This window comes from Moschus berezovskii, chromosome 11 (genome assembly GCF_049115385.1).
Source record: "Moschus berezovskii isolate FMDL1 chromosome 11, NW_MosBer_1.0, whole genome shotgun sequence".
NCBI classification, from domain to species: domain Eukaryota; kingdom Metazoa; phylum Chordata; class Mammalia; order Artiodactyla; family Moschidae; genus Moschus; species Moschus berezovskii.
In genome coordinates this window covers 98,205,078-98,228,682 of record NC_142470.1, presented here as the reverse complement: position 1 = coordinate 98,228,682, position 23,605 = coordinate 98,205,078, and the positions used below count along the sequence as shown (strand labels likewise).

The window sequence follows — 23,605 nt, the reverse complement described above, 5'->3', positions numbered from 1 at the left end:
AACAAAGTCCTGGGACTTCCCTGGTGAACCAGTGGTTAAGACTTTGCCTTCCAATGCAGGGGATGCAAGTTTGATTCTTGGTTGGAGCTAAGATCCCACATGCCTTGTGGCTAAAAAACCAAAACATAAAATAGAAGCAGTATTGTAACAAACTCAATGAAGACTTTTTAAAAATCACCACCTTTTCCGCTGTCAAATTACTTAAAAACCACCACATTGCCTCTTGAAATTAAGTGTCACAAAGAAGAGTAAGAACATACCATTTCACAGCTGTCAGATTGGTAAAAACACAAAGGTTTTAGGTTCACCAGGTGTCACCTGGTTCATCCAACTTAGAGAACAACTGGCAGTCTCTGAGACAGCTGCAGATGGGTGTTCTGACTCTGGAGCTCAGGCTCTCAGCAGTTCTTCTCTTTGCTGCAAGAGGATGGTCTCTGCCTGGAGTGGGCAGGAGCTTCTCTGACTTGCTCATCTCTCTTTGGCAGGTTCGGGCCCTAATAGCTGACTTTTCCATCATCTTCTCCATCCTGCTCTTCTGTGGAATTGATGCCTGTTTCGGCTTGGCAACCCCCAAGCTGCTGGTGCCCAGCGAAATTAAGGTTTGCTCTGGAACCCTGCTCTGGGCATTTTTTCTGCCTGCCCCCCAGCTGCAGATCTCTTCCCCTCTATGCTGATGAAGTTTTTAATGTACTCAGCCAAGAGACCACATCAGTTCTCTGTATATGCTTCACACTTTCACCTCACAGCCTCCGGGGGGCAGTCCTTTGAGATGGCGGCTTGCAGATATATCCATAATGAATTTCTGCTGTGTAGCCACAGGATAAAGGGAGGAGCTGGAATCCACCCTCCAGTCCAGCTGAGGCCCCTTGGTTTCCACTTATGGGTCTACAATTCCCTCACTCATGGTAGTCTATAAGATGAGCCACTTGGGATCTGTTGAAAATGATCCTTTAAAACAGTGATCCTCCAGAGTTCCCTGGTAGCTTAGTGGTTGGGATGCTGGGCTGTCAATACCATGGCCCAGGATCAGTTCCTGGTCAGGGAAATGAGATCTTGCAAGCCGCAAGGTGAGCGAAACAAACACAAACCAATGATCCTCAGAGTGTGCTCTGAAAATCTGGGGGTGGGGTTCAGCACTCTGCATTTTAACAAGTCCTCCAGGAGCTTCCAGGGCCTGCTTAAGTTTCATAAATTTCCCATTAGTAGTGATGGTTTAGTTGCTAAGTCATGTCCAACTCTTGTGACCCCATGGACTGTAGCCCACCAGGCTCCTCCACCCATGGGATTTTCCAGGCAAGAATAATGGAGTGGGTTGCCATTTCCTTCTCCAGGGGATCTTCACAACCCAGGGATCGAACCTGAGTCTCCTGTGCTGTAGGCGAATTCTTTACTAACTGAGCCATTAATCCAGAATTGGTGCTAATTGCTTGTAGCTCTGTTTGAGCCCTGCTCCCTCACAAGGAGCACCGCCCACCTAAACTGAACTGGGAGGTAGAGGTTCTAGAACTGACCCTCCCTACTTTTGAGGGCTTGACTTTTGCAACATTATTTCAGCTTTCAGTTCAGTTCAGTCCCATAAAAACTCATGTTGGCCTTGAAATTTAAAAGACTTCTTTCTCTTAAATAAGCAGAATATAAACTTTAGCCCAGCTCCTGCACAGATAATGCCTTATTCTCAATATGCAAGAATGAATTAACGTTTGGTGTTTTACAGACAACACTATAACACTCCCCAGACAGTTGACTCAGAGGAGAGGCAGAAAGTGCCCAGCACTGGGCCTCTCATTTTTTTTTTCTTGCTTCTAGGCCTCACTCCCATTTCTTGTTAGCGTATTTTGCAGTTAGTGACCACAAACTCTCTCCCAGTGTCCTCTGACTCTCCACTGCCCAAACCAGCCCAGGGCAGCTGCAACAATCATGTCCTTTGTTGTGTAGACACCACATCCTTCCCAAGAACCCTGTGCCTCCTGGATCTCTTTAAAGTTGCAGGTGCCTAATGGCTTTAAGGGGAAAGAATATACTCGAAAAGTACTCCAGGTATGGAAATAGCAGAGGTCTGGGAGAGTGGGCTGGACAACAAGTGCTCCAGGACAAGGGAGAGAGGAAAGGGCCCTCTCCTTTGCTCCTCAGCCCACACGGCCTGACCGAGGCTGGTTCGTGGCCCCCTTTGGGAAGAACCCGTGGTGGGTGTACCTAGCGAGCATCCTGCCCGCCCTGCTGGTGACCATCCTGATCTTCATGGACCAGCAGATCACTGCTGTCATAGTCAACCGGAAGGAGAACAAGCTGAGGGTAAGCCTGGCACTAGGAGGCAGGGCCACAGCCTCTTCCCAGAGTCAGAAGGGATGAAGGAGGGAGGTGTTGCTTCTTGCAAAATGTTGGGCCATTTGTGAAGCAAGTATGAGGGCAGGAGACTGGAGTTCTGGAGGTTGGGTGGGGGGGAGGCAGGGGGAATGTGACCTCCAGATGTGGATAAAGCCAGAAGGGCCAGGGGGAGGCTCCAAGGGCCAGGGTCAAACCCAGGGTGGGCCCCTGGGCATGGACTCCTCGCTTCTCCCAAAGTGACTCTCCCAACTCTGTCTCCCAACATTGAACTCAGAAGTCTGAACAGATGCTAACGAGGGAATTTTGATCCAGAACCATAGACAGAGGAGCATTCTTCAACTTCCTGGCCCCTCCAGCTCCTCTCCCTGCCTCTGGGTCTGAGGAGATTCCAGCTATCCTCTCCCCCATCCCAATCTGGACCACTCTAGGCCTGGGCTAGACCTGCCCCATTTGGGGCTTCTCATTAGGGAATTGTAGAGATATTGTGCCACTGGGTAGGAGACCCTGCTTCCCAAGGACCCAAACCCAGGACCTCTCCGAGCCTGAACACCTCTCTCCTTCCTGACCTGTGTCAGTTCCCTGGTTCACCAAACTCTGGGGTTGGTAAGGCCTGACCACCTTAGGGTGGCAGTCCTTGCAGAGTACTGTCTAGAAGGCTGAGGAGAGCGCTCAAAACATCTTCCGCAAAACGGCTGCTTTGGGAGAGTTCTGTCTCTCCCGCCCCACCCCAACAGGTGGCTGGGAACAGGCTCCCTAAACAGCTTCCCCCCTCCCACTGCCTCTGCAGAAGGCGGCTGGCTACCATCTGGACCTGTTCTGGGTGGGCATCCTCATGGCTCTGTGCTCCTTCATGGGGCTCCCCTGGTACGTGGCTGCCACGGTCATCTCCATCGCCCACATCGACAGCCTCAAGATGGAGACAGAGACCAGCGCCCCGGGGGAGCAGCCCCAGTTCCTGGGGGTCAGGTAGGTGAAGGTCAGGGCCTGGGGACCACCTGAGCAGGAGTGGGGTCAGTCTAGGGGGTGGGGAAGTGGGTTTTTCTTACCATCGAGGTATTTGGGTGAGCAGGGCCCCTTCTCTAACAATCCAGGAACCACAGTGATAGGAGTGATAGCTCTGCAGGGAGGGAAGAGGAAGACAAAACTTCAGCTGTAGTGGCATTTTTTTCTTAACAGATTCCCAGCAGTACACCCCAGCCCCTTCACACACTCTCCCTTCTCGCCTATATAGGCCACTCAAGTGTTCCCACAGAGTACCTTCTGACCTGATTTTTGTCCCCTCTCTAAGACTCCCTGCCAAGCCATCCCTCAAACCCCCCAAATCAGGGTTCACGTCTTGCTCAATCTCATTCCTCCAGAAAGCCTTTCCAGGACCACTTCTACCCATGGGCTGTGGCCCATGGCCTGTCACTTCCGTTCCTTCCCCTGCCCCTCTGCTCATTCCCAAGTCAGGTCCCTGACCTGTTTCACGCAGGGCAGTGCATCTTCCACCCCTTAGGAGCTCTGGGGTGAGCCCACATCAGATACTGATCTTCTCATACATGGCTGTCCTAAGAACTTCTCCCCATGGCCTGAAAATACCTGGGCCACCCAGCAGGTCCCGAGCGAGGTTCCTGGGGTCAGGACAGTGTCCTCTCCTGGATCCCCAAGCCCCAGATGGCTGGGCTTGAGCAGTCTGCCACAGAGCTCCAAGCTCCCTCCAGGCTTGTGCCTGGGTCTCAGCACTCCAGAAAACACACCTGCCCTCCAGCCCCCATACCTGCTCTGCCAGCAGCCGGGCCCCCTTCCCCTACACCCTCATCACTCAGGTCCCACAGACATGAGGTCCTGCTACAATTGAAAGGCAGGGATAATGAGCACTTCATCTCCCACTTCATCCTCACAGCCACCCCTCAGGTGGGCGCCATGAAATACATTCTCCTGATCCTGAAGACATTTAGGGCCTTGCCTGATGCCACATGGCTAGTACGTGGTAGAGCCAGGATTCAACCCAAGTTGGTCTGGCTCAAGCACCCCCTGAACAGCCTCCTGAAGGCCCCTACAAATGCCCTCACCTCAGTCAGATTCACTCTCTACCCATGTGCTGGGCAGCTTGTCCTCGGGTCACTGGTTTACTCTCGGGAATGGGAGAGCAAGGCAGAGCCCAGGGCCTTGGACACAACCGTCAAGCGCCCACAGGAGGCTGGAATGTCATGGAGCGTCTCCCAGCCCACCCTGACCATGTGCTCTTCTCTGCCAGGGAACAGAGAGTGACTGGCACCATCGTCTTCATCCTGACAGGGATCTCTGTCTTCCTGGCTCCCATCCTGCAGGTGAGGCTCTGCACCCTCTGCTAGGGCCCTGTCCACCTGAGAAGGCACTGGCCTGATGCTTCAGAGTGCGAAACAGGCTCTCCACACGGCCCCTAATAGGCCAAAGATATCCCATCATCACCACTGTTTTCTGTAATATTGCATCCTTTGCTATCTCTGTTCCTGGAATTCCCTGGTGGCTCAGATAGTAAAGCGTCTGCCTACAATGTGGAAGACCCGGGTTCGATCCCTGGGTTGGGAAGATCCCCTGGAGAAGGAAATGGCCACCCACTCCAGTATTCTTGCTTGGAAAATCCCACGGACAGAGGAGCCTGGTGGGCTGCAGTCCATGGGGTCACAAGGAGTCAGACATGACTGAGCGACTTCTTACTATCAGCACCAGGCCATCCTCATTGCTCTTTCTTAGCCCTCCCAGGGTCCACCCTCACCTTTCTGGAGGACACGTCCCTCAGAAAGTTCTGCCAAGTTCTATCCTTGGTTAAATCAGTAGCTTAAGTTGGTTTTTTCCATTTTGTGGTTTTTGGCCTCCTTGTTCACAGGTTTTCTGAAATTTAAAACTTGCAGGGGGAGGCTTCCGTCACTGCTCTTAGGGCCTATTTTCTGCTCATCTGTCTTGCATGTCTTGGGCACATAAGTGACTTTTTCCTCTTACTATAGCTTCAAATAGTCCCTTTAGATCAGCTGGAAGAGGTGATAGCGATGGGGAGTATATTTGGAGCATATATATCCCAGAATGGCTCATTCAGGGGTGAGCTTGTGGAAGAAAAAAAAGACTGAAGAACCATGATGTTAATTGATTTATGATAGGAAAAATTTCTGGCTTGAGAACTGGTGCTGAACACAACCAAACAGTATTAAGGTTGAGTAATTTTTTTAAGGGATGTTTCCATTTTGAAGGAAGCAGATTACATACAACAGGGGAGAGAGGGACGTTTTGTTAATTTAAAAGAGTATTTTAAATGGTCAGAGAATATTTGCTTTTACAGAGAGGCTTCCAAAGAACCACTGTGCCTGTTAATCCCAATACTAACAACTGAGTGTGTGTGTTAAAAAAACTCCAACAGGCACTTTAGGAGCCAACAGTTCCTACAAACACTGCAGATGCAGTGTCTGCCTCCCTGTAAGAGAGGCCTGCTGCCCCAGCTGTTGAGTGTTCAGCTATTTAGTAATTTCTCACAAGCTCTTGTTTGTATTTGAATGGAACATAAAGCAATTAGAAAATTCCACTCATTTCCCTCCTTTTGTTCCATTTGCATTTTAATCAGCTATCTTATGGACACATTATATTATGAGTATAAATCTTCTAGGGTTTTGTACTCATGTTTGCTGTGGGCTGTGTGTAGTCTCTCAGTCGTGTCTGACTCTTTGTGACCCCACAGACTGTAGCCCGCCAGGCTTCTCTGCCCATGGGGATTCTCCAGGCAAGAATACTGGAGTGGGTTGCCATGCCCTCCTGCAGGGGATCTTCTAGACCCAGGGATCGAGCCCAGGTCTCCCACATGCAGGCGGATTCTTTACCATCTGAGCCACCAGGGAAGCCCTGATTTTAGTAAATTTTTGTTTTTGCACTAATATTGTCTATCTTCTTAGCATGAATATCAACAGCATGCCCAGGGAATATACTTACAGTAATTGGGATGAAAACAGTTCTGTGCATAAGATACGCTATTGCCAAAGCCTTTGAAGATTGTACTCTAAACGATGTGCAGCCTCATTGCTCGTTCTTTGGTAAAATACAGGCTCCTATTGTAAGCAGTAGTGGAAACTCATTACTGAGTTTCCACAATTTTCCACACAAGAGGCTTGTGGACTGTATTTATTTATTAATTTATGCATCTTATAAAAACAAATGAGGGGACTTCCCTGGTGGTCCAATGCCTAAGACTCTGGGCTCCCAATGCAGGGGGCCTAGATTCAATCCTTGGTCAGGAAACTGGATCCCACATATGCCGCAGCTGAGACCCAGCGCAAATAAATAAATACATATTTTTAAATGAGGGACATTCCATTGTGTATATATATACCGCAATTTCTGTGTCCACTCATCTGTCAGTGGCCCTCCAGCTGCTTCCACGCCCTGGCTCTGCCAAGAGTGCAGCAACAAACACTGGCTGCACGCTTCTCTTTCAGTTATGGTTTCCTCAGGGTGCGTGCCCAGTGGTGGGACTGCTGGGTCATACGGTAGTTCTTTCCCTAGTTCTTTTAAGGAATCTCCATACTGTTCTCCATAGTGGTTGTATCAGTTTATATTCCCACCAACAGTGCAAGAGGATTCCCTTTTCTCCACACCCTCTCCAGCATTTATTGTTTGTGGTACATACATACAATGTATATTCAGTTCCGTTCAGTCGCTCAGTCGTGTCCGACTCTTTGAGACCCCATGATCACAGCACGTGAGGCCTCCCTGTCCATCACCAACTCCCAGAGTTCACCCAAACTCATGTCCATCGAGTCAGTGATGCCATCCAGTCATCTCATTCTCTGTCATCCCCTTCTCCTGCTCCCAATCCCTCCCAGCATCAGAGTCTTTTCCAATGAATCAACTCGTTGCATGAGGTGGCCAAAGGAGTTTTAGCATCAGTCCTTCCAATGAACACCCAGGATTGATCTCTTTTAGAATGGACTGGTTGGATCTCCTTGCAGTCCAAGGGACTCTCAAGAGTCTTCTCCAACACCACAGTTCAAAAGCATCAATTCTTTTGATGCTCAGCTTTCTTCACAGTCCAACTCTCACATCCATACATGACCACTGGAAAACCATGGCCTTGACAAGATGGACCTTTGTTGGCAAAGTAATGTCTCTGCTTTTTAATATGCTATCTAGGTTGGTCATAACTTTCCTTCCAAGGAGTAAGCATCTTTTAATTTCATGGCTGCAATCACCATCTGCAGTGATTTTGGAGCCCAAAAAAATAAAGTCTGACACTGTTTCCATCTATTTGGCATGAAGTGATGGGACCAGATGCCATGATCTTAGTTTTCTGAATGTTGAGCTTTAAGCCAACTTTTTCACTCTCCTCTTTCACTTTCATTAGAAGCTTTTTAGTTCTTCACTTTCTGCCATAAGGATGGTGTCATCTGCATATCTGAGGTTATGGATATTTCTCCTGGCAATCTTGATTCTAGCTTGTACTTCTTCCAGCCCAGCGTTTCTCATGATGTACTCTGCATATAAGTTAAATAAGTAGGGTGACAATATACAGCCTTGACGTACTCCTTTTCCTATTTGGAACCAGTCTGTTGTTCCATGTCCAGTCCTAACTGTTGCTTCCTGACCTGCATATAGGTTTCTCAAGAGGCAGGTCAGGTGGTTTGGTATTTCCATCTCTTTCAGAATTTTCCACAGTTTATTGTGATCCACACAGTCAAAGGCTTTGGCATAGTCAATAAAGCAGAAATTACTCAGCTTTTAAAAAAGAATGCATTTGTCAGTCCTAATAAGGTGGATGAACCTAGAGCCTATTGTACAGAGTAAAGTCAGAAAGAGAAAGACAAACATTGTATATGAATGCGTGTGTATGGAATCTAGAAAGCTGGCACTGATTAACCTGTTTGCGGGGCAGCAATAGAAATGCAGACATAAGAGAAGAGACTTGTGAACACAGTGTGGGAGGGAGAAGGTGGGACGAATTGAGAGGATAGAATGAAAACATGTACATTACCATGTGTGGAACAGATAGCCAGTGGGAATTTGCTGCGTGACACAGGAAGCTCAACCCAGTGCTCTGTGCCAGCCTAGAGGAGTGGGATGGGGTGGGAGATGATAGGGAGGCTCACAACGGAGGGGATGTATGTATGCCTGTAGCTGATTCATGGTGATATATGGCAGAAGCCAGCACAATATTGTAAAGCAAACATTTTGCAACAAAAAAATTTTAATAAACAAAATTTCAGCCCTGGGGGAAAGAGAAAATTCCCTGGCAGTCCAGTGGTTAGGACTTGCACTTTCATTGCTGTGGACTGGGTTCGATCCCTGGTTGGAGAGCTAAGATCTCACAAGTCATGCAGTGCATCAAAAAGAAGAGAAAAACAGGCTCCATAAACAGGGTAAGATGCCATCTATGGGGAAATGTTCATTATTGCTTTAGCTGTCATGAAAAAGTTTCTATGGGGTTATTATAGCTCCAAATGCTCTGATACTGTTGTTGCATTCTATCACAAAAGGATTTGAAAAATCTGGCTGCCATTCTTTTATAATGAGTGGGAAAATAATATATATATATAGATATAATCATTTTATTTAATCTTTTTGACACATTTTATAACAGGAAAGACATTTAAAGTCTTATTGACCGTAAGATTTAAGATTTCTGATTTAATTATATCAAGGTATATATCAAGGATTTCAAAATTGTTAGATGATTAAAGCTTTATCACTAGTTTGTTGTTGTTTAGTCGCTAAGTTGTGTCCCATTCTTGTGATCCCAAGGACTGTAGTCTCCCAGGCTCCCCTGTCCATGGGATTTCCCAGGCAAGAATACTGGAGTGTGGGTTGCCATTTCCTTCTCCAGGGCATCTTCCTGACTCAGGGATTGAACCCACATCTCTTGCAATGAAGGCGGATTCTTTACCCCTGAGCCACCAGGGAAGCCACCAGTTGACACCAGTACTAAACATGAGATTGATTTTAGGTAGAGATATTTGCTATAGCCAGTTCAAGAAAAATACAATTTTAAAACAGATTTGAATTACTAGATATAATCCCAGAATTCATTTCCAATCAAGAAAATTTTCCACGAAGCTTGTTTAAGATTTTGCAACTTTAAATTTTCCTAGTTCTATCAACATAGGCAAGTACTAGACTCATTGAGAACTTACACTAGACAACTATTTATCCAAGGCCATGCTTTAGTTGAAAATTTTAGTTTTTATTTATGTAGCCAAAAGAGAAGATGCTGCTAATTTTGAGGGTGCAAGTTAGATCCTAGTTGTTAGTGTTTTTATTGTTATTTTTGTTTCTATATCATTTATTAACTTCACCTATTTCTGAACCAATTCCTCCAGTAGAGTTCTGTTCCAGGTCTTCTCAAACTTTCATGTGTGTTAAAGATCATCTGGAAATTTTGTTAAATGAAGATACAGACTCAGTAGCTGTGTGGGGGGCCCCAAATTCTGCATTTTTAACAAACTGACCAATGGTACCAAATCATGCTGGTCCAAAGATCACACTTTGAGCAGCAAGGAACAAAACCGCCTCCTACCCATCTCTCTGAATCAATGAACGGTTAGACTGACATTAGATACAGTGATGTTTATTAGAGGATCAGTGATAATCTTCAGTCCTTCCAACACCAATTTGCAAATATTTGGTTATCTTGCCAAACAAGGGCACTGGGGATGAAGTGGCTGTGTATCTGATGGGCAGCATAAATGTCTTACATACTCAGTTCTGCAGATTCTCAGTTCATTCCAAGCCCCAAAGGGTTTTTCTTGTACTTTTTTGTTTGCAACTCACCACAGCTTGTCAGGATTGTAAATTTCTGCATACTGCCTCAGAGGAACTCCTGATCATATCAGAAGCTTCCCCTTTGGTCCCCATATTGTTCTCATGGTCTCAATCTCAAATTATATAGGAATGCCTTATGTTTGTAGGACTGTGATCCTTGTTCTTTGCTTTAGCAAGTGGTATAAAGCTGACACTGCTGCTGCTGCTGCTGCTGAGTCACTTCAGTCGTGTCCGACTCTGTGTGACCCCATAGACGGAAGCCCACCAGGCTCCCCCGTCCCTGGGATTCTCCAGGCAAGAACACTGGAGTGGGTTGCCATTTCCTTCTCCAATGTGTGAAAGTGAAAAGTGGAAGTGAAGTCGCTCAGTCGTGTCCGACCCTTAGCGACCCCACGGACTGCAGCCTACCAGGCTCCTCCATCCATGGGATTTTCTAGGCAAGAGTACTAGAGTGGCTTGCCATTGCCTTCTCTGAAAGCTGACACTAGAGGCACCTTTTTGCCACTTTACTCTGTCATTAATATTTGAGAAAAGCTCCTCCCTGGAGATCCAAGAAAGATTTGCACCAATTAATCTAGAATTCTAGATCACAGCCCCATCACTGTTCAGAGTGTAATGTCACAGGCCTTTCAGCTTTTCTGAGAAAGCTCTTTCAGCCTGCAAGTGACAAGATGTTGTTCAGTTGCTAAGTGGTGGTTGACTCTGCAATCCCATGGACTGCAGAACACCAGGCTTCCCTGTCCTTCACTATCTCCTAGAGTTGCTCAATTTCATGTCCATTGAGTCAGTGATGCTATCTTACCATCTCATTTTCTGCCACCCTCTTCTCTTTTTGCCTTCAATCTTTCCCAGCATCAGAGTCTTTTTTAATGAGTCGATTCTTCGCATCAGGTGGCCAAAGTATTGGAGCTTCAGCTTCAGCATCAGTCCTTCCAATGAATATTCAGGATTTATTTCCTTTAGGATTGACTGGTTGGATCTCCTCACAGTCCAACGGACTCTCAAGAGTCTTCTCCAGCACCACAATTCAAAAGTATCAGTTCTTTGTTGCTCAGCCTTACTTATGGTCCAGCTCTCACATCTGTACACGACTACTGGAAGAAACCATAAGTTTGACTATATGGACCTTTCTCAGCAAAGTGATGTCTTTGCTTTTTAATACACAAATGACAAGACTGGAAACAATTCCCTATGCTTAATAATGAGGTGATGATAATCAGTCACTGGTAACTGCAAACTAAGACAGTCCAGTTCTTCTGTTTGATGTGGTTTTCACACTCATTAGAGCGAAACAGAAGTTTTAAGCCGTATTAAATTTGTGTCAGACTTCCCTGGTGGTCCAGTGGTTAAGAATCTCCCTGCCAATACAGGGGACATGGGTTCAATCCCCGGTTCCAGGAAGATTCCACAAGCTGTGGGGCAACTAAGCCCATGTGCCACAACTATTCAACATGTGCTGTATAAGAGAAGCCACTGCCGTGAGAAGCCTGCAGACTGCAGCCAGAGAGTAGCCCCACTGTCTCAACCACACACAGCAACTAAGACCCAGTGCAGCCAAAAATAAATAAATTAAATTTTAAAAGATTTGTGTTGTTACAGATTATAGCTTAATCTTTTATTTAAGATTTCATTTCTCTCTTAATTGCTCCCACAGTTTGAGGCTGATTAGGCCAGATTTTTTTCAGACTATTTTCCAGTATAAGTAATTACAAAATATTGAATATTGTTCCCTGTGCTGTACTGTAGATCCTTGTTGTTTAAATGTTGTATATACAGTAGTGTGTATCTGTTAATCCCTTACTCTAATTTATTCCTCCCTCTCCCTTTCCCCTCTGGTAACTGTGAGCTTCTTTTCTTAATCCGTGAGCCTGTTTCTGTTTTATACAGATTCATTTGTATTATTTTTTAGATTCCATGTGTAAGTGATGTCATATAATATTTGTCTTGTCTGACTTAGTATGATATTGTCTAGGTCCATGCATGTTGTGCAAATGGCAATATTTCATTTTTTATTGCTGTGTAATAGGATAATATTCCATTGTATATATGTATGATGTATACCTATCTGTAGATATATAGAAATATACCAACCACATTTATTAAACCAATTGTCTGTTGACGAGTTGAAATTTTTACCTTATTTAATAATAAGGCAAAAACCTCCTAAGTCATATACAAATGGAATGATGTCATGGACCAATGTTTCCTTTAAGTTCAAATGTCATAGAGTGATGTTTATAGCATATGGGTCCAAATCATGCTTTGTGTTTAAAAAATGAACACAGTCTAGTTTATTTTAAATGAGAGGTTGTTGATTTGTTTGGATTTGCCAGAATTCTTAAATGGACTTCTAAAAGTTGGATATAGTACTTTGTGTTCTTGCAAGTGTTCAGCACAGCAGCCCTGGGAGGGAGCAGAGTGGCCTTGTGCGGGTAAAGGGAAGAAGAAGGAAAGACACAGCTTAGACAGTGGAGACGTACCTAAGAAGTCTTCTAAAGAGTCACAGTCCCCACTGTAGACCAGTATGAGTGATATGATCCCATGTTTGAAAAAGCGAACTACCCGAGAGCATGATGGGAAACTACCCGAGAGCATGATGGGAAGGACAGCTACCCACGAAACTATCAGCAGCAGTTGGTTGTCGCCCAGTGGCGGTTACTTCATACACTCTGTTTTTCTTCATACACTCTGTTCTGCTTCTTTTTTACCTGATTGTGTATGTTGTATGAGTTTTGTTCCTCAGCAGGTACTCCCCACTAGTAGGTAAGCTCATCAAGGGTCGCCAGCCCCCTGCAAGCCGAGCAGTGCAGTTTAGGGGGGCCCTTAGCTGGGGCTGGAGGTGGGAAGGGGCTGGCACGAACGAGCAGTCTGTAGAGATTTACCATGTTCCAGAAGGTTAATCTTCAGCCGGACTACACGGCTTCTGTAGGGCATAAAGATGGGGTGGCGGGGGAGGCTGGGCGAGCAGCTGTTCACTGGGCTAGAGAAGGGACAGCAGAGCCTCAGAGACCGTCTCGTCCCCCACGGACACTCTGGCTCCAGATGTGCTCAGAGACGCTTCGTTCCTCCAAAATTCCAGCTCTTTCAACGCTTGGGGAAAGCCGAGGCTGGCCAGGCTGCCTCCGTGACCTGGCAGACACTGCCATCCTGCAGAGTGGCCCACAGCCTGCTTTGGGCGCGGCCCAGTCCAGAGCTCGGCCTCCCCCTCTCGTTTCAGTACATCCCTCTGCCGGTGCTGTATGGAGTCTTCCTCTACATGGGTGTGGCCTCCCTGAATGGCATCCAGGTAAGGACACTTAGGTCCTCAGTTTACAGATGAAGAAACAGGTTCCGAACACAAAACCCAAATCACGTCAATTCCTATGAGCATTTCACTACCTCTCTCTCTTCTCTAAGGCAAGCTGCACAGAAGAAACCATTTTGTTTTGTTATTTACCATGATATACCAGATGTCTTGGATAGCTGGTGTTGCTTTTAAGTTGCATTTTCCTTGAAAGTGGACAGTGTTTACTGGGGCCTGCACTCCTCCCCAAGAGCTCAGCACCTCCCTCCATAAAACCTCATTATACCTCCTCCTAGACCGCCATTCCCCCTCCTTTGCATACTCGAGACCTGACCAAGGGGCTCCCCTCAATGAGACCCTGCTATGGCACCCATTCTACCAGACCCAAGCCCCCAGCAGTGTCCCCAAGCCCTGGCTGAGACTCACACTGTCCTCACCAGTTCTGGGATCGCTGCAAACTCTTCCTGATGCCCGCCAAGCACCAGCCAGACCATGCCTTCCTGCGGCACGTGCCCCTGCGCCGGGTCCACCTCTTCACGCTGGTGCAGATATTCTGCTTGGCTGTACTCTGGATCCTCAAGTCCACAATGGCCGCCATCATCTTCCCAGTCATGGTAAGATGGGCAACAGGGTTCTCCCTCCTTGCTCTGCAGGTTCAGCCAGGGAAGGTGTCCACGGGGAGACCCACCCTAGTCTCCTCCACAATGGCCTGACTCTCTTGGGGTCACAAAGGCAGGCGCAGATCACAATTCGGGTTGCGGCTCCAGGCCAGATGGAGCTGGGGGGTTGGTGGTGGAACGGAGAGGCTTAGAGGGGGCAGAAGTTGTGTGTGGTGGGTGGACACTGTAGCGACAATCCACACACCTGCCTCCACCCAGCTCAAGTCAGGGCGGCTTAGTGCGAATGCAAAAGCCACCCAAACTGCTCTCCTCTGTGGTGTGATGGAGCTGGGCAAATTCGACAAGGAGACTGAGTGCCCTGCTGCCAAAATTCAAACCAAGTGCAGAAGTAGATCTATGCTAAGTATAAGTCTACCTTTCAATATAACTGAATTTGAAAAAATGAATGGGAGGATGGGATAGGGAGAGCTAGAATCAGAGATTTAGAACTTCAAAGTTTAATGTCATTAACATGTCACTGTTTAGAGAGGCTGGGGAAAGTAAGTGAGAATTCTTTGGCTATTCTTGAAATTGTGGATAAGTTTTAAAGTATTCCAAAATTAAAAGTAAAAAGAAGAAAAGCCCACAACATTTTGCATCTGTCCTCATGGGGAGCAGTGGGCTCTGCCCCTGCTGGGGCCTGGGAAATGGAGGGGGTTACTGTGGGCTAATGCTTTGGGGAAGCCCTAGGTGGGCCCCAAAGACTGCAGGGCTGGATTAGGGGCCAAACTGAGGATACAGAGTAGATCAGAAATATTCTGGGAGGGCTGTGATTCAGTGCTTCTTGACCCTGGCTGCTCATAAGAGTCACTTGGGAGCTTTATAAAAGTACATGGAGGCCTCACCCACAGATCGATTAAGACAGAATCTTAGAAAAACCCAGGCACTGGTTTTTGTAGTAAGTTTACAGGTAAGCATAAATCTGCATCCAAGGTTGAAAACCACCACTCCAGGGAATGTGAAATGGATCCTCTCCAACAGTGGGGAGGTCAGGGGTGATGAAGGGCAGGAACTGAGTGCTGTTTCATTTAGTTGTCACTGGCCCTAAAGAACTACTAGTGACCCCATTTTACAGACTGGAACCCTGAGACTGTGAGTGACTCAGGTCATACAACCAGGAAGGACTAGAACCAAGATTCATACCTTCCCCCACATTGATGCTTTTTAATTTACATGCAGTAAAATTCACTCTGCCATTCTATGAGTTTTGATAAATCACAGAGTAGTGATTCCACCACCATAGTCATGAAACAGAACAGTTCTGTCACCTCTAAAATTCTATTTTGTCCCTGCGAAGACAGCTATTCTTCCCACCTTTGCCCCTAGCAACCATGATGTTTTCAGAGCCAGGATTTTTAAAAACCAGGTCTGTCCAACTCCCCAGTTCTGCTTGCTCCCAAGACACAGGACCCAGTGTTAAATCTGGCTGGATGGTTTTCTCCCTGATCTCATTTAATGCCCAGTTCTTGGTGGTGAGAGGACAATATTCAAAAGTAGCTACTTGGACCCACTGCATTTATTAAAAGGTCAGTGTTTAACCTTCTCCAAAGAACATGTTTTGCCTCTGCTTATCCTGAAGAAAACAAACTTTCTAGACTTTCCTTTAAACATGGCAGCATCCAGCTTCTGTTAGCAGAGAGACTGGCAGCTCTTGGAAATGGGGACATAGGCAATCTCAAAGTCTAATTCCTTAATCTGCAGCATCAACATCTCTGCCAGCAGATGCATCATCTTGTTAGAGATGCAAATCTGTGTGTTAAGTGTCTGCTAAGTGATTTGATGCAAGTTCAAGTTTGAGAACCGCTAATTTAAAGAATAACTAGTTTTCCACCCATGGTCCCCACCTGGTTTCCCACCTCAGCTGTCACAGGCTCTGTCCCTCAACTGAGGAAAGGTCAGATGAGAGGAACCAAGATGGGTGGGAGGGAAACCATTGTTTGGGGGAAATTTTGAAAAGGTTCCAAAGATACCAGCAAAAGTCCCTAAACATAGTTGACTGAGGGAGGAAAAACAAAAAAATGCTGGAGTTTGGGGCCTTGAACCCATGGTTTTCTCTGAACTCTCACCACAGATCCTGGGTCTCATCATTGTTCGAAGGCTTCTGGACCTCATCTTTTCCCAGCATGACCTGGCCTGGATTGACAACATCCTCCCAGAGAAGGAGAAGAAGGAGGCAGATAAGAAGAAGAGAAGGAAAGGGGCCCATGAGGACAGTGACGAGGAGGTGGGGAGGATGGGAGGCCTCAACTGATGGGCGGGATCAAGACCCTCCCTCCACCTCTGCCATGGCCAGGGAGGGGTGGCTTCTCAGGTAGCCGGGGGCACTGCCCAGGCCCAGCCTTGGTCTGGTGTGCTGAGATCACGTCTGTTTCTGTGAATACCATTAACGTAGGCCAGAATGTATGAGCCCCCTCACCCAGGGAACAGGTTGGCCAGGCCTACTGTCTCCAATTCCTATGGGCCCCTGGGCTCATTGTAACAGCAGTAAAGGCCCCAGAGGGGACATGGCAGAAGCCTCAGCGCCATCATCAAGGTTATGACGACTGACCTCCAGAGGACAGAACAGGCCTGGGGGGAGGGTTCTAATGGGGAGTCATTAGTAGACTGGATTCCTGGGCAAGTGGGAAGACTGGGGCAGAGTCTTGCTTGGAGCCGTCCCTAGGGTCCTGGGGAGGGAGGTGGGGGAGGTCAGGTCCTCACTGAAAGAGTGGCCTGTCCCCCAGATGGCTGGGGCCTCTCAGTTGCCCCATCAGTCCCTCTCTTCTCCCATGTTCCTCCCCGTCTCACCCTAAAACAGGGAGTCAACAGACAAGAAGCCAGTCCTGAATTTATAGTAAATCACAAAATATTCAGGGATAAGATTGTTTACTTCAAGTGTTCATTACAAATGATGAAACTGTCCCCAAAAGGGAAGTGACTCACCCAAGATGGGCATGTCTAGGAGGGAATTAAGAAAACCATTCCCCACTTTGAATCTGATCATTTCCAATATACTAAGCTGCCCATGCCATTCCTAATACCATGTCTGGCTCCCATTCTCCCAGTCTGACCCAAACCCATATCCCTGCCTCCACCATAAACTATTCTAGCAATCTTGCCTTTTGCAGATCAAAGTTGCTCATAGGCAAGCCCTTGCTGCCTAACTGGTGACAATTAAACCATCTTCTGATGATAGTGATAGGCCCAAACTCCCCTGGTCCTTAATTACCGTCCTCTTCCAGGAAGGTAAGAGGCCCATAATCCCTGTTCACATGTTTTTCATTGATTTCTTCGCCACCAAAGGGTAGCACTGCATGGCTTACAGGGTCTCAGCTCCCCGACCAGGGAATTGAACCTGGGTCATAGCAGTGAAAGCCCAGAATCCTAACCACTAGGCCACCAGGGAACTCCCCTGTGTGAATGAGTTAGATGATTTGAAAGTTAGGTTCTGCAAACAAAGAAATCGAGAGTCTAAGTGCCTTTTAAAGACAAATATTCTTTCATTGATTCATTTAGTAAATATTTGAGTGCCTACCACATACTAGGAACTATTTCAGGGGTGGGAAAAAGCATCTCTGGGTTATATATTCAAAGGGAAAATGGGATCCAATTTACGTAAGTTCATTTTACACACATCTTCACAGTTGGTGTAAGGTTCACTCCCAAATGACTGTTATCATGACAGTTGAAACAGTTCTAATGAGTAACATTCCTTCAAGAGTAGTGTCCTTTCCAGTGTCCTCAGTGGGCCCCAGGGTATTTGCAGTATCCACCACCTGTCTCGATGTGAAGAGGATGGTGATTTGCACACTGTGGATGCATGTGTTTTCCATCCTGGCAAGAAGGCCAACACTGTTGTACTGGTGGTGTTTATCAGCTCTTCCCACCGCTGCTCTCCAGCCCCAGTTCCCTGCTCCCTCAGTTATAAAGATTCCCATGGAAAGTGTCCAATCAGATCCCCAAAACAGTAGCCACTGCATTAACAGTAAGTAAAACACATGGTGCCTCTCCCATCCTGCCTTCTACTAATCCTCCACCTCTTCCTCAAGGAATTTTCATTTTTAACTCAGATTTATTGGTCTTAGGACTCCTGTGCTAGGCAGAACTCAAAGAGAACTGGGCTGTAAGAATTGGGACTCCAGCCAAATGGAAGCCCCACATCAGACTATATAGACCTCAGTGACCGTCACTTCAGTGGGGCAAACCCCCTCTTTCCTTCCTTACCCCCAGTGCCCCCAGCCCGCCCCCTCCTGCATTGCTTCAGTCTGCATTCATCCAAACATGGCCTGCTGCACCTCACATGTTTGCCCGTGATTGTTGAAATGATTGAGAGCTGAAATCCCAGCCGAGCTGTTCCCTTTAGGAGAGGAAGCAGCATCACACTAGGATTATAAACTAGTCAAGGTCCTCGGGGTTGGTCCCTGAGATTCTGAATGAGTCACAAGCACCTTCCACATGTTGTAAGGGAACCTGCCCCGGAAGGATCAGATGTGGCTTATGAAGAGCCTGGGGGATTTTTTTTTTTTTGCTGTCTTTACCCACTCCCAGCCTCAGCTTCCTATCAGTGGACAGTCCTGTCATCAAGACAACATAGTCCATCCTGGGCGTAGTCTGAAAGATCCCAACATGAGTCCTGACCCTGGTGCTCCTAAGGGCTTGCCACTTTCCTCAAAGACCCATTTTAGGGATCCTGCCAGCCCCCCACAAGGGCCTTCCAACGAAGGGGCTTCCCATTATATTCTCCCACAGAAGTACTTCTTCCTTTTGAATTGCCCATTCTCCTTCTCCTTTCCTCTTTGTATACTTCCATCTCCCTTTCTTATTTTCCACTGGCCCTTGCCATGCCTCCCACCTACCTCTAGGTGAAGGAATAACTGAAGCGGAAGCCACCCATCTCTGGGGTCCCCCGTATTCATCTTGTGTAGCACTGGCCACGGGGTTGGAGAAAAAATGGGTGAGGGAAGCACTGGAGAAAGACAGTATTCTCCAGAATAGTTCTCAAACCTGCTCCACATCTGACACTTTAATTTTCCTGCCAGGACAAAGATCTTCCAGTTGGAGTTACTCACTCTGATTCTTCCTTCAGTGATTCAGAACTTGACCGAAGGTAATAGCCATGAGACAGACTCTTTGGGTGTTAGATAAGAATAAGCAATGGCTTGAACTATGATTTCTCAAGCCAGTATCTCAGTAAAAGGCCTTTGCTGCTCCACCACAGGACACAAAGGCACAGACCTGATTAAGTATCAAATAACAAATCTGTCCTCTTACTGACATAATGAGATGACAACACACAAGGGTATTCAACTTTAGTAAAGGAAATTATTATAAAATATTAAATAGAATGAAAATTGAAAGTAAATATTGAAAAAAAGACAATAGAAACTAGACATGATTTAAGTATATATTATTGAAAGCCAGGATAAGTGAACTTTAAGGATCAAAACACCAAACATTTTAATACTCTGTGGAATAAAATAACAGCATGGTTAATTAGCAAAGGTGAGAAAAGGTATCAAGGAAAACTAAATATCAATGATCAAGTGGAAATAAAAATAGTCAAGAAAGAATTCAAGGCCCAGTTTCCAGCAACTCCCATGCCAACAATGTGATTCCTTGCTGTTTTTAATGAGAAGCCACCCTCAAAAAAGGTGGGACTACTTGATGACTGAAAACAAGGAAAGGGATCAAAAGTGGAAAAGAGGAATTCAGAGTCAACAGAGTCTGCCTCAGTCATTACTATGGAAGATGGTGAGGGCAGTCCTACTCCTACAGTGTACCCTGAACTGGACAGGAGGAGTCACTGTGCTAGTCTAATGGGAAAAGCATGGGCTGTCCCAAGACTAGAGGCAGCTGACTCAGATATAGATGGCACTCACCCAGAAGATTGTAAGACACATGTACAAGAGAGTGTAGATCACCCAAGGAATCTTCTGAGTTATAAGTCAAAGCTGTTACCACACTGCCCGGATGAGATTTATCACCACTACAAGCGTTAGGCCCAAGGCCACTGTAACCCAGGAGTATCAAGTCCAAATGACACATCTGCTTGCCCTCTCATCCCACTTCCCGAGCCAAGGCTCCTGTGCCCCTCATGCCACTGATTTTTATAAATAAATGTGTTAGGAGAAAAGCACTATCTTGATTTGTTTTCATTTTAAAGTAGCCTATACAAAATTGAATCTCCAATTGCTCCAATTTCAGTTAATGGAGAGAGAATTTGGATCAGGATAGAATATCTCCAAAACCCTGTTAAAGGACACAAAGCATAGGACAAGGTCAAAAATGCAGAATATTTCATAAATGGTAATGGTACCTCAACTACACAGGTATTTTACTAAATCTATGAAAGTAGATGGAAGCAAAGATGACTAAATAGCAGGATTCCATTTCAGTGAGGAAAAGAAACTCAGCAACATGATCTAGTTTAGCAGATTAGCATCCATGATCTACCAGGCATGGTGCTTAATCCCTGGGAAGAGAGGAAAACAGACATATGAACAAAGATATACACTACTCTGTGCCAAGGACAGCGGAGCACACGTAAGCATGTAAGAGAAAGGACAGGAAGCTAAGGGAGGGATCAGCCTTACCCAGAGAATCTGGGAACAATAAATAGGAGCCTACTGGATGTACACAGAAAAGGAAAAAAGAGAGAAAAGGCACTGCAGGTATCAACAAGAGGCCTGAAACAGAGACACAGGGCAAAGAACAGGGCAAACTGCAAGCAGGAGTCGGAGCAGAGGAGGTTCTTGTCTCGCCAGGCTAAGGAGCATGAATTCTCTCCTTTGAACAATGGGGGAACATTGTTCTCTCCTTTGAACAGTCAGGTTCATGATCCAGAAGTTCACTCTGGCAACCATGTGGAAAATAGGCTGAGGTAGGGCCAGAGCAGTACCTGTGACAGCTGAAGGCCAAGCAGATAGGATACTTCCAGTTCCTGTGTTAAGAGATCAACAGCAAAGACAGAACTGTCTGCCCTAGAACCCTGTTCTGGGAGACAGCATTTAAAAACGCCATACCCTGGAAACTCATTCTTCCCCTTCTCTTTCTCATCAGCATCACCCTGCACTTCAAAATCTCCTGTCCAGCCTCACCTGCCTTCAGCTACTCGCCGAGCCCCGTCTTCATGGTGCCACAGGTGAAGATAGAGATGGAGCCAGAGTGTGACTTCACAGACATGGGCAGATACGGGAGAGAAGCTGATGGCGAGACCACCCTCTAGGAGGAAGAGCTTCCCCTAGACAGGGCGCAGAGTGAGGGCCTGGTTTAGTCTTCACCGTGAGGGTCTGGGCCAAAACCCTTCACTTTTCAAAGCCTGTTCCTGTATGTACCAAGCAGAGAGAGTCATTCTGCCTGATCGATGAAAACTGGAGATGTCATGCAAAGCCCTTTCCTTCCCTTTGTAGTTATGAAAATAACTAAAGCTTACTGGTACAGCTTATTTTAAAATGCAATCCAGCATAGAAATGATAACATTTCTTTTGAGATGAAAAAAATGCTTGCCTCTCAAAACTGTAGATAAGATAAAGGGGCACTAGTCAGTTTTTATTTAAAACAAATATCAGTTAAGATTTTTTTAATGCTTAGATTTTAAATTATCTAGATGGTCTTAAAAGAACTGTTAAAATACTTGTACTTCAATAGACCAAGGTTGGAAATTTTGTTTTGCATATTAAGAAATGCTAAAAAGGTCCTCTTATCTCTCCATGCCATTCAGTTTTCCATGAAGAGTTTGAACCATCTGCATTCTGGGCCTTGTTCCAGCACAGAAGTATAACTGGGGCTTTCCCAGTTTGACAGCTAGTTCTGAAAGTCTGGCTGTGAAAGAACCAACACATTCGAGTGGATGTTTTAAAACAATTAAGTGAAATCTCAAATCACATGGCAAATCAACCAAATGATCCTTTAAATTAGTATCACTGGTTTTTCAAGCACAGAATCACATTTCTTGATGCATTTGTGTAGCTCTTTCATGCACGTTTTCAATGGCCTGATTCCCAAAGTCCAACTAGCATTCACATGAACACTGCATGTTAGGCAAGGCTAATGTAAACTTTGGAAGATTATAACTCTCTAATACTAGTCAGACTAGTACTTTAAGGAATGACTGGAAACAAACTGGGTAGATTAAAACCCATTACTCACAGACTTTGCTTAAGATCAGTCTTTTTATCTTCAATTCACATTTAACAAACACCAACCATGTTTATTTACCACCTCTGTGTGCCTGATAGCCACAGTGCATCTGACATTTACCTTCTCCAAAACAACTACGGATTTGAATCTTGTGTAAATTACTTTCGTTACAGTTACCAGACTTACTCAAGATGACAAATGCAGGTGCTTTTTCTTTATTCCTTTCTAGCGTCTAGAAATGACTCTAGATTCATTAACCAACTTGAGTATGAAGATAGCTAATCGCCTGTGACCCCCAGAGCCAGTATAGTGCCTAGTCCATAGAAAGCACTCAGTGTTTATGAGATTAAATATCAGAAGTCCCTTCTAAGGGTACTGCCATGAGGTAAAGCTCTAAACCTCCACCATTTCTACTGAGAGCAGCAGAATTACTTAGCTGCTCCCTAATCCAGAACCATTGCCTGAGCTTAAGTATAAATTCTTTGTCTTCATCTATACCAATTCTGGGAGAGCTAACAATCTACTCTTAACATTGCAGTTTTAAAACCTGGCTGATTTCCAATAGCACTTTGTCCAAACCGTGTTGTAAAAATCGTATGGATTCAGGAGTAAATGTGCTTGATTAATCAAACAAGCTGGAAAAGTAAAATGTTGATTTTTTTTTTGTTGTAAATTGATCACTGTAATTTTTACCTTGTATGTTATTTGCATTTTGTACACATACACAGGAACATTTTAATTTTAATAGCTTTTAACAGATTGACATATTGTTACTTCTTCATACAGGTCATACTTTTTTCCACTTGTAACTACAATTCAATAAAACTTAATCCCATTTGCTCATCTTGCTCCACATTTAATAATTCAGGTGAATCAGTAGGTATGACGTGCAGATAGGAACTATACCTCACTTACAAAAACATCTCTAGAACTATCACCTCTTCATCGCCAGAAAACTATCAAAAACATAAGGGCAACAAAGGAACAAGCAGGGGAAAAGGGCGGCTCTGCATTGTTCTCCTTCCTCTCTCTGCCTCAAGCTGCCTGGAGCAGGAGCTGCTCCTGCCTTTATGAAAGCCAGCTACTCGGCCCTCGAGCAGAACATACAGGACCCACCGGAGCCACCAATATGCCTGCCACAGCAAATACCTTCCGATCTGTGCAATCAAACTAATGTTTTAAACACACACACACAGAGGAAAAAAATTTATATATATAATGTGGAGGAGGGGGAGATTTGGCAAAACACATCAAGAAGTCCTGTGTAAATTGAACATATGGTTTAAAATACTCAGAACAAGACTAACCACTGAAATGAATCTTACAGATGAAACTTCTGGCGGATGTATGATTAAAAGGACTAGGCTGGTTTCTCCACAGCTCTTTAAACCAATTTGTTAAAGGCATAGGATTAGATGTTACCAAATATAGGAATATTTAAGTTGATTACATCCAATGAGAA

General features: G+C 45.6%; 1 protein-coding gene across 1 annotated transcript in view; it reads left to right on the top strand.

Annotated features, from left to right (window-relative positions):
* SLC4A5 (solute carrier family 4 member 5) overlaps positions 1–21,229 on the top strand; it is a 77,554-nt gene extending 56,325 nt beyond the window's left edge. The window contains exons 15-23 of the mRNA XM_088841578.1: positions 486–599; positions 2,131–2,292; positions 3,113–3,291; positions 4,565–4,637; positions 13,301–13,369; positions 13,807–13,980; positions 16,097–16,249; positions 19,044–19,111; positions 21,064–21,229. Of these exons, the coding sequence (XP_088697704.1) occupies positions 486–599; positions 2,131–2,292; positions 3,113–3,291; positions 4,565–4,637; positions 13,301–13,369; positions 13,807–13,980; positions 16,097–16,249; positions 19,044–19,111; positions 21,064–21,229 (1,158 nt within the window). The remainder of the gene's footprint in view (positions 1–485; positions 600–2,130; positions 2,293–3,112; positions 3,292–4,564; positions 4,638–13,300; positions 13,370–13,806; positions 13,981–16,096; positions 16,250–19,043; positions 19,112–21,063) is intronic.
* Positions 21,230–23,605: the final 2,376 nt, after the last annotated feature.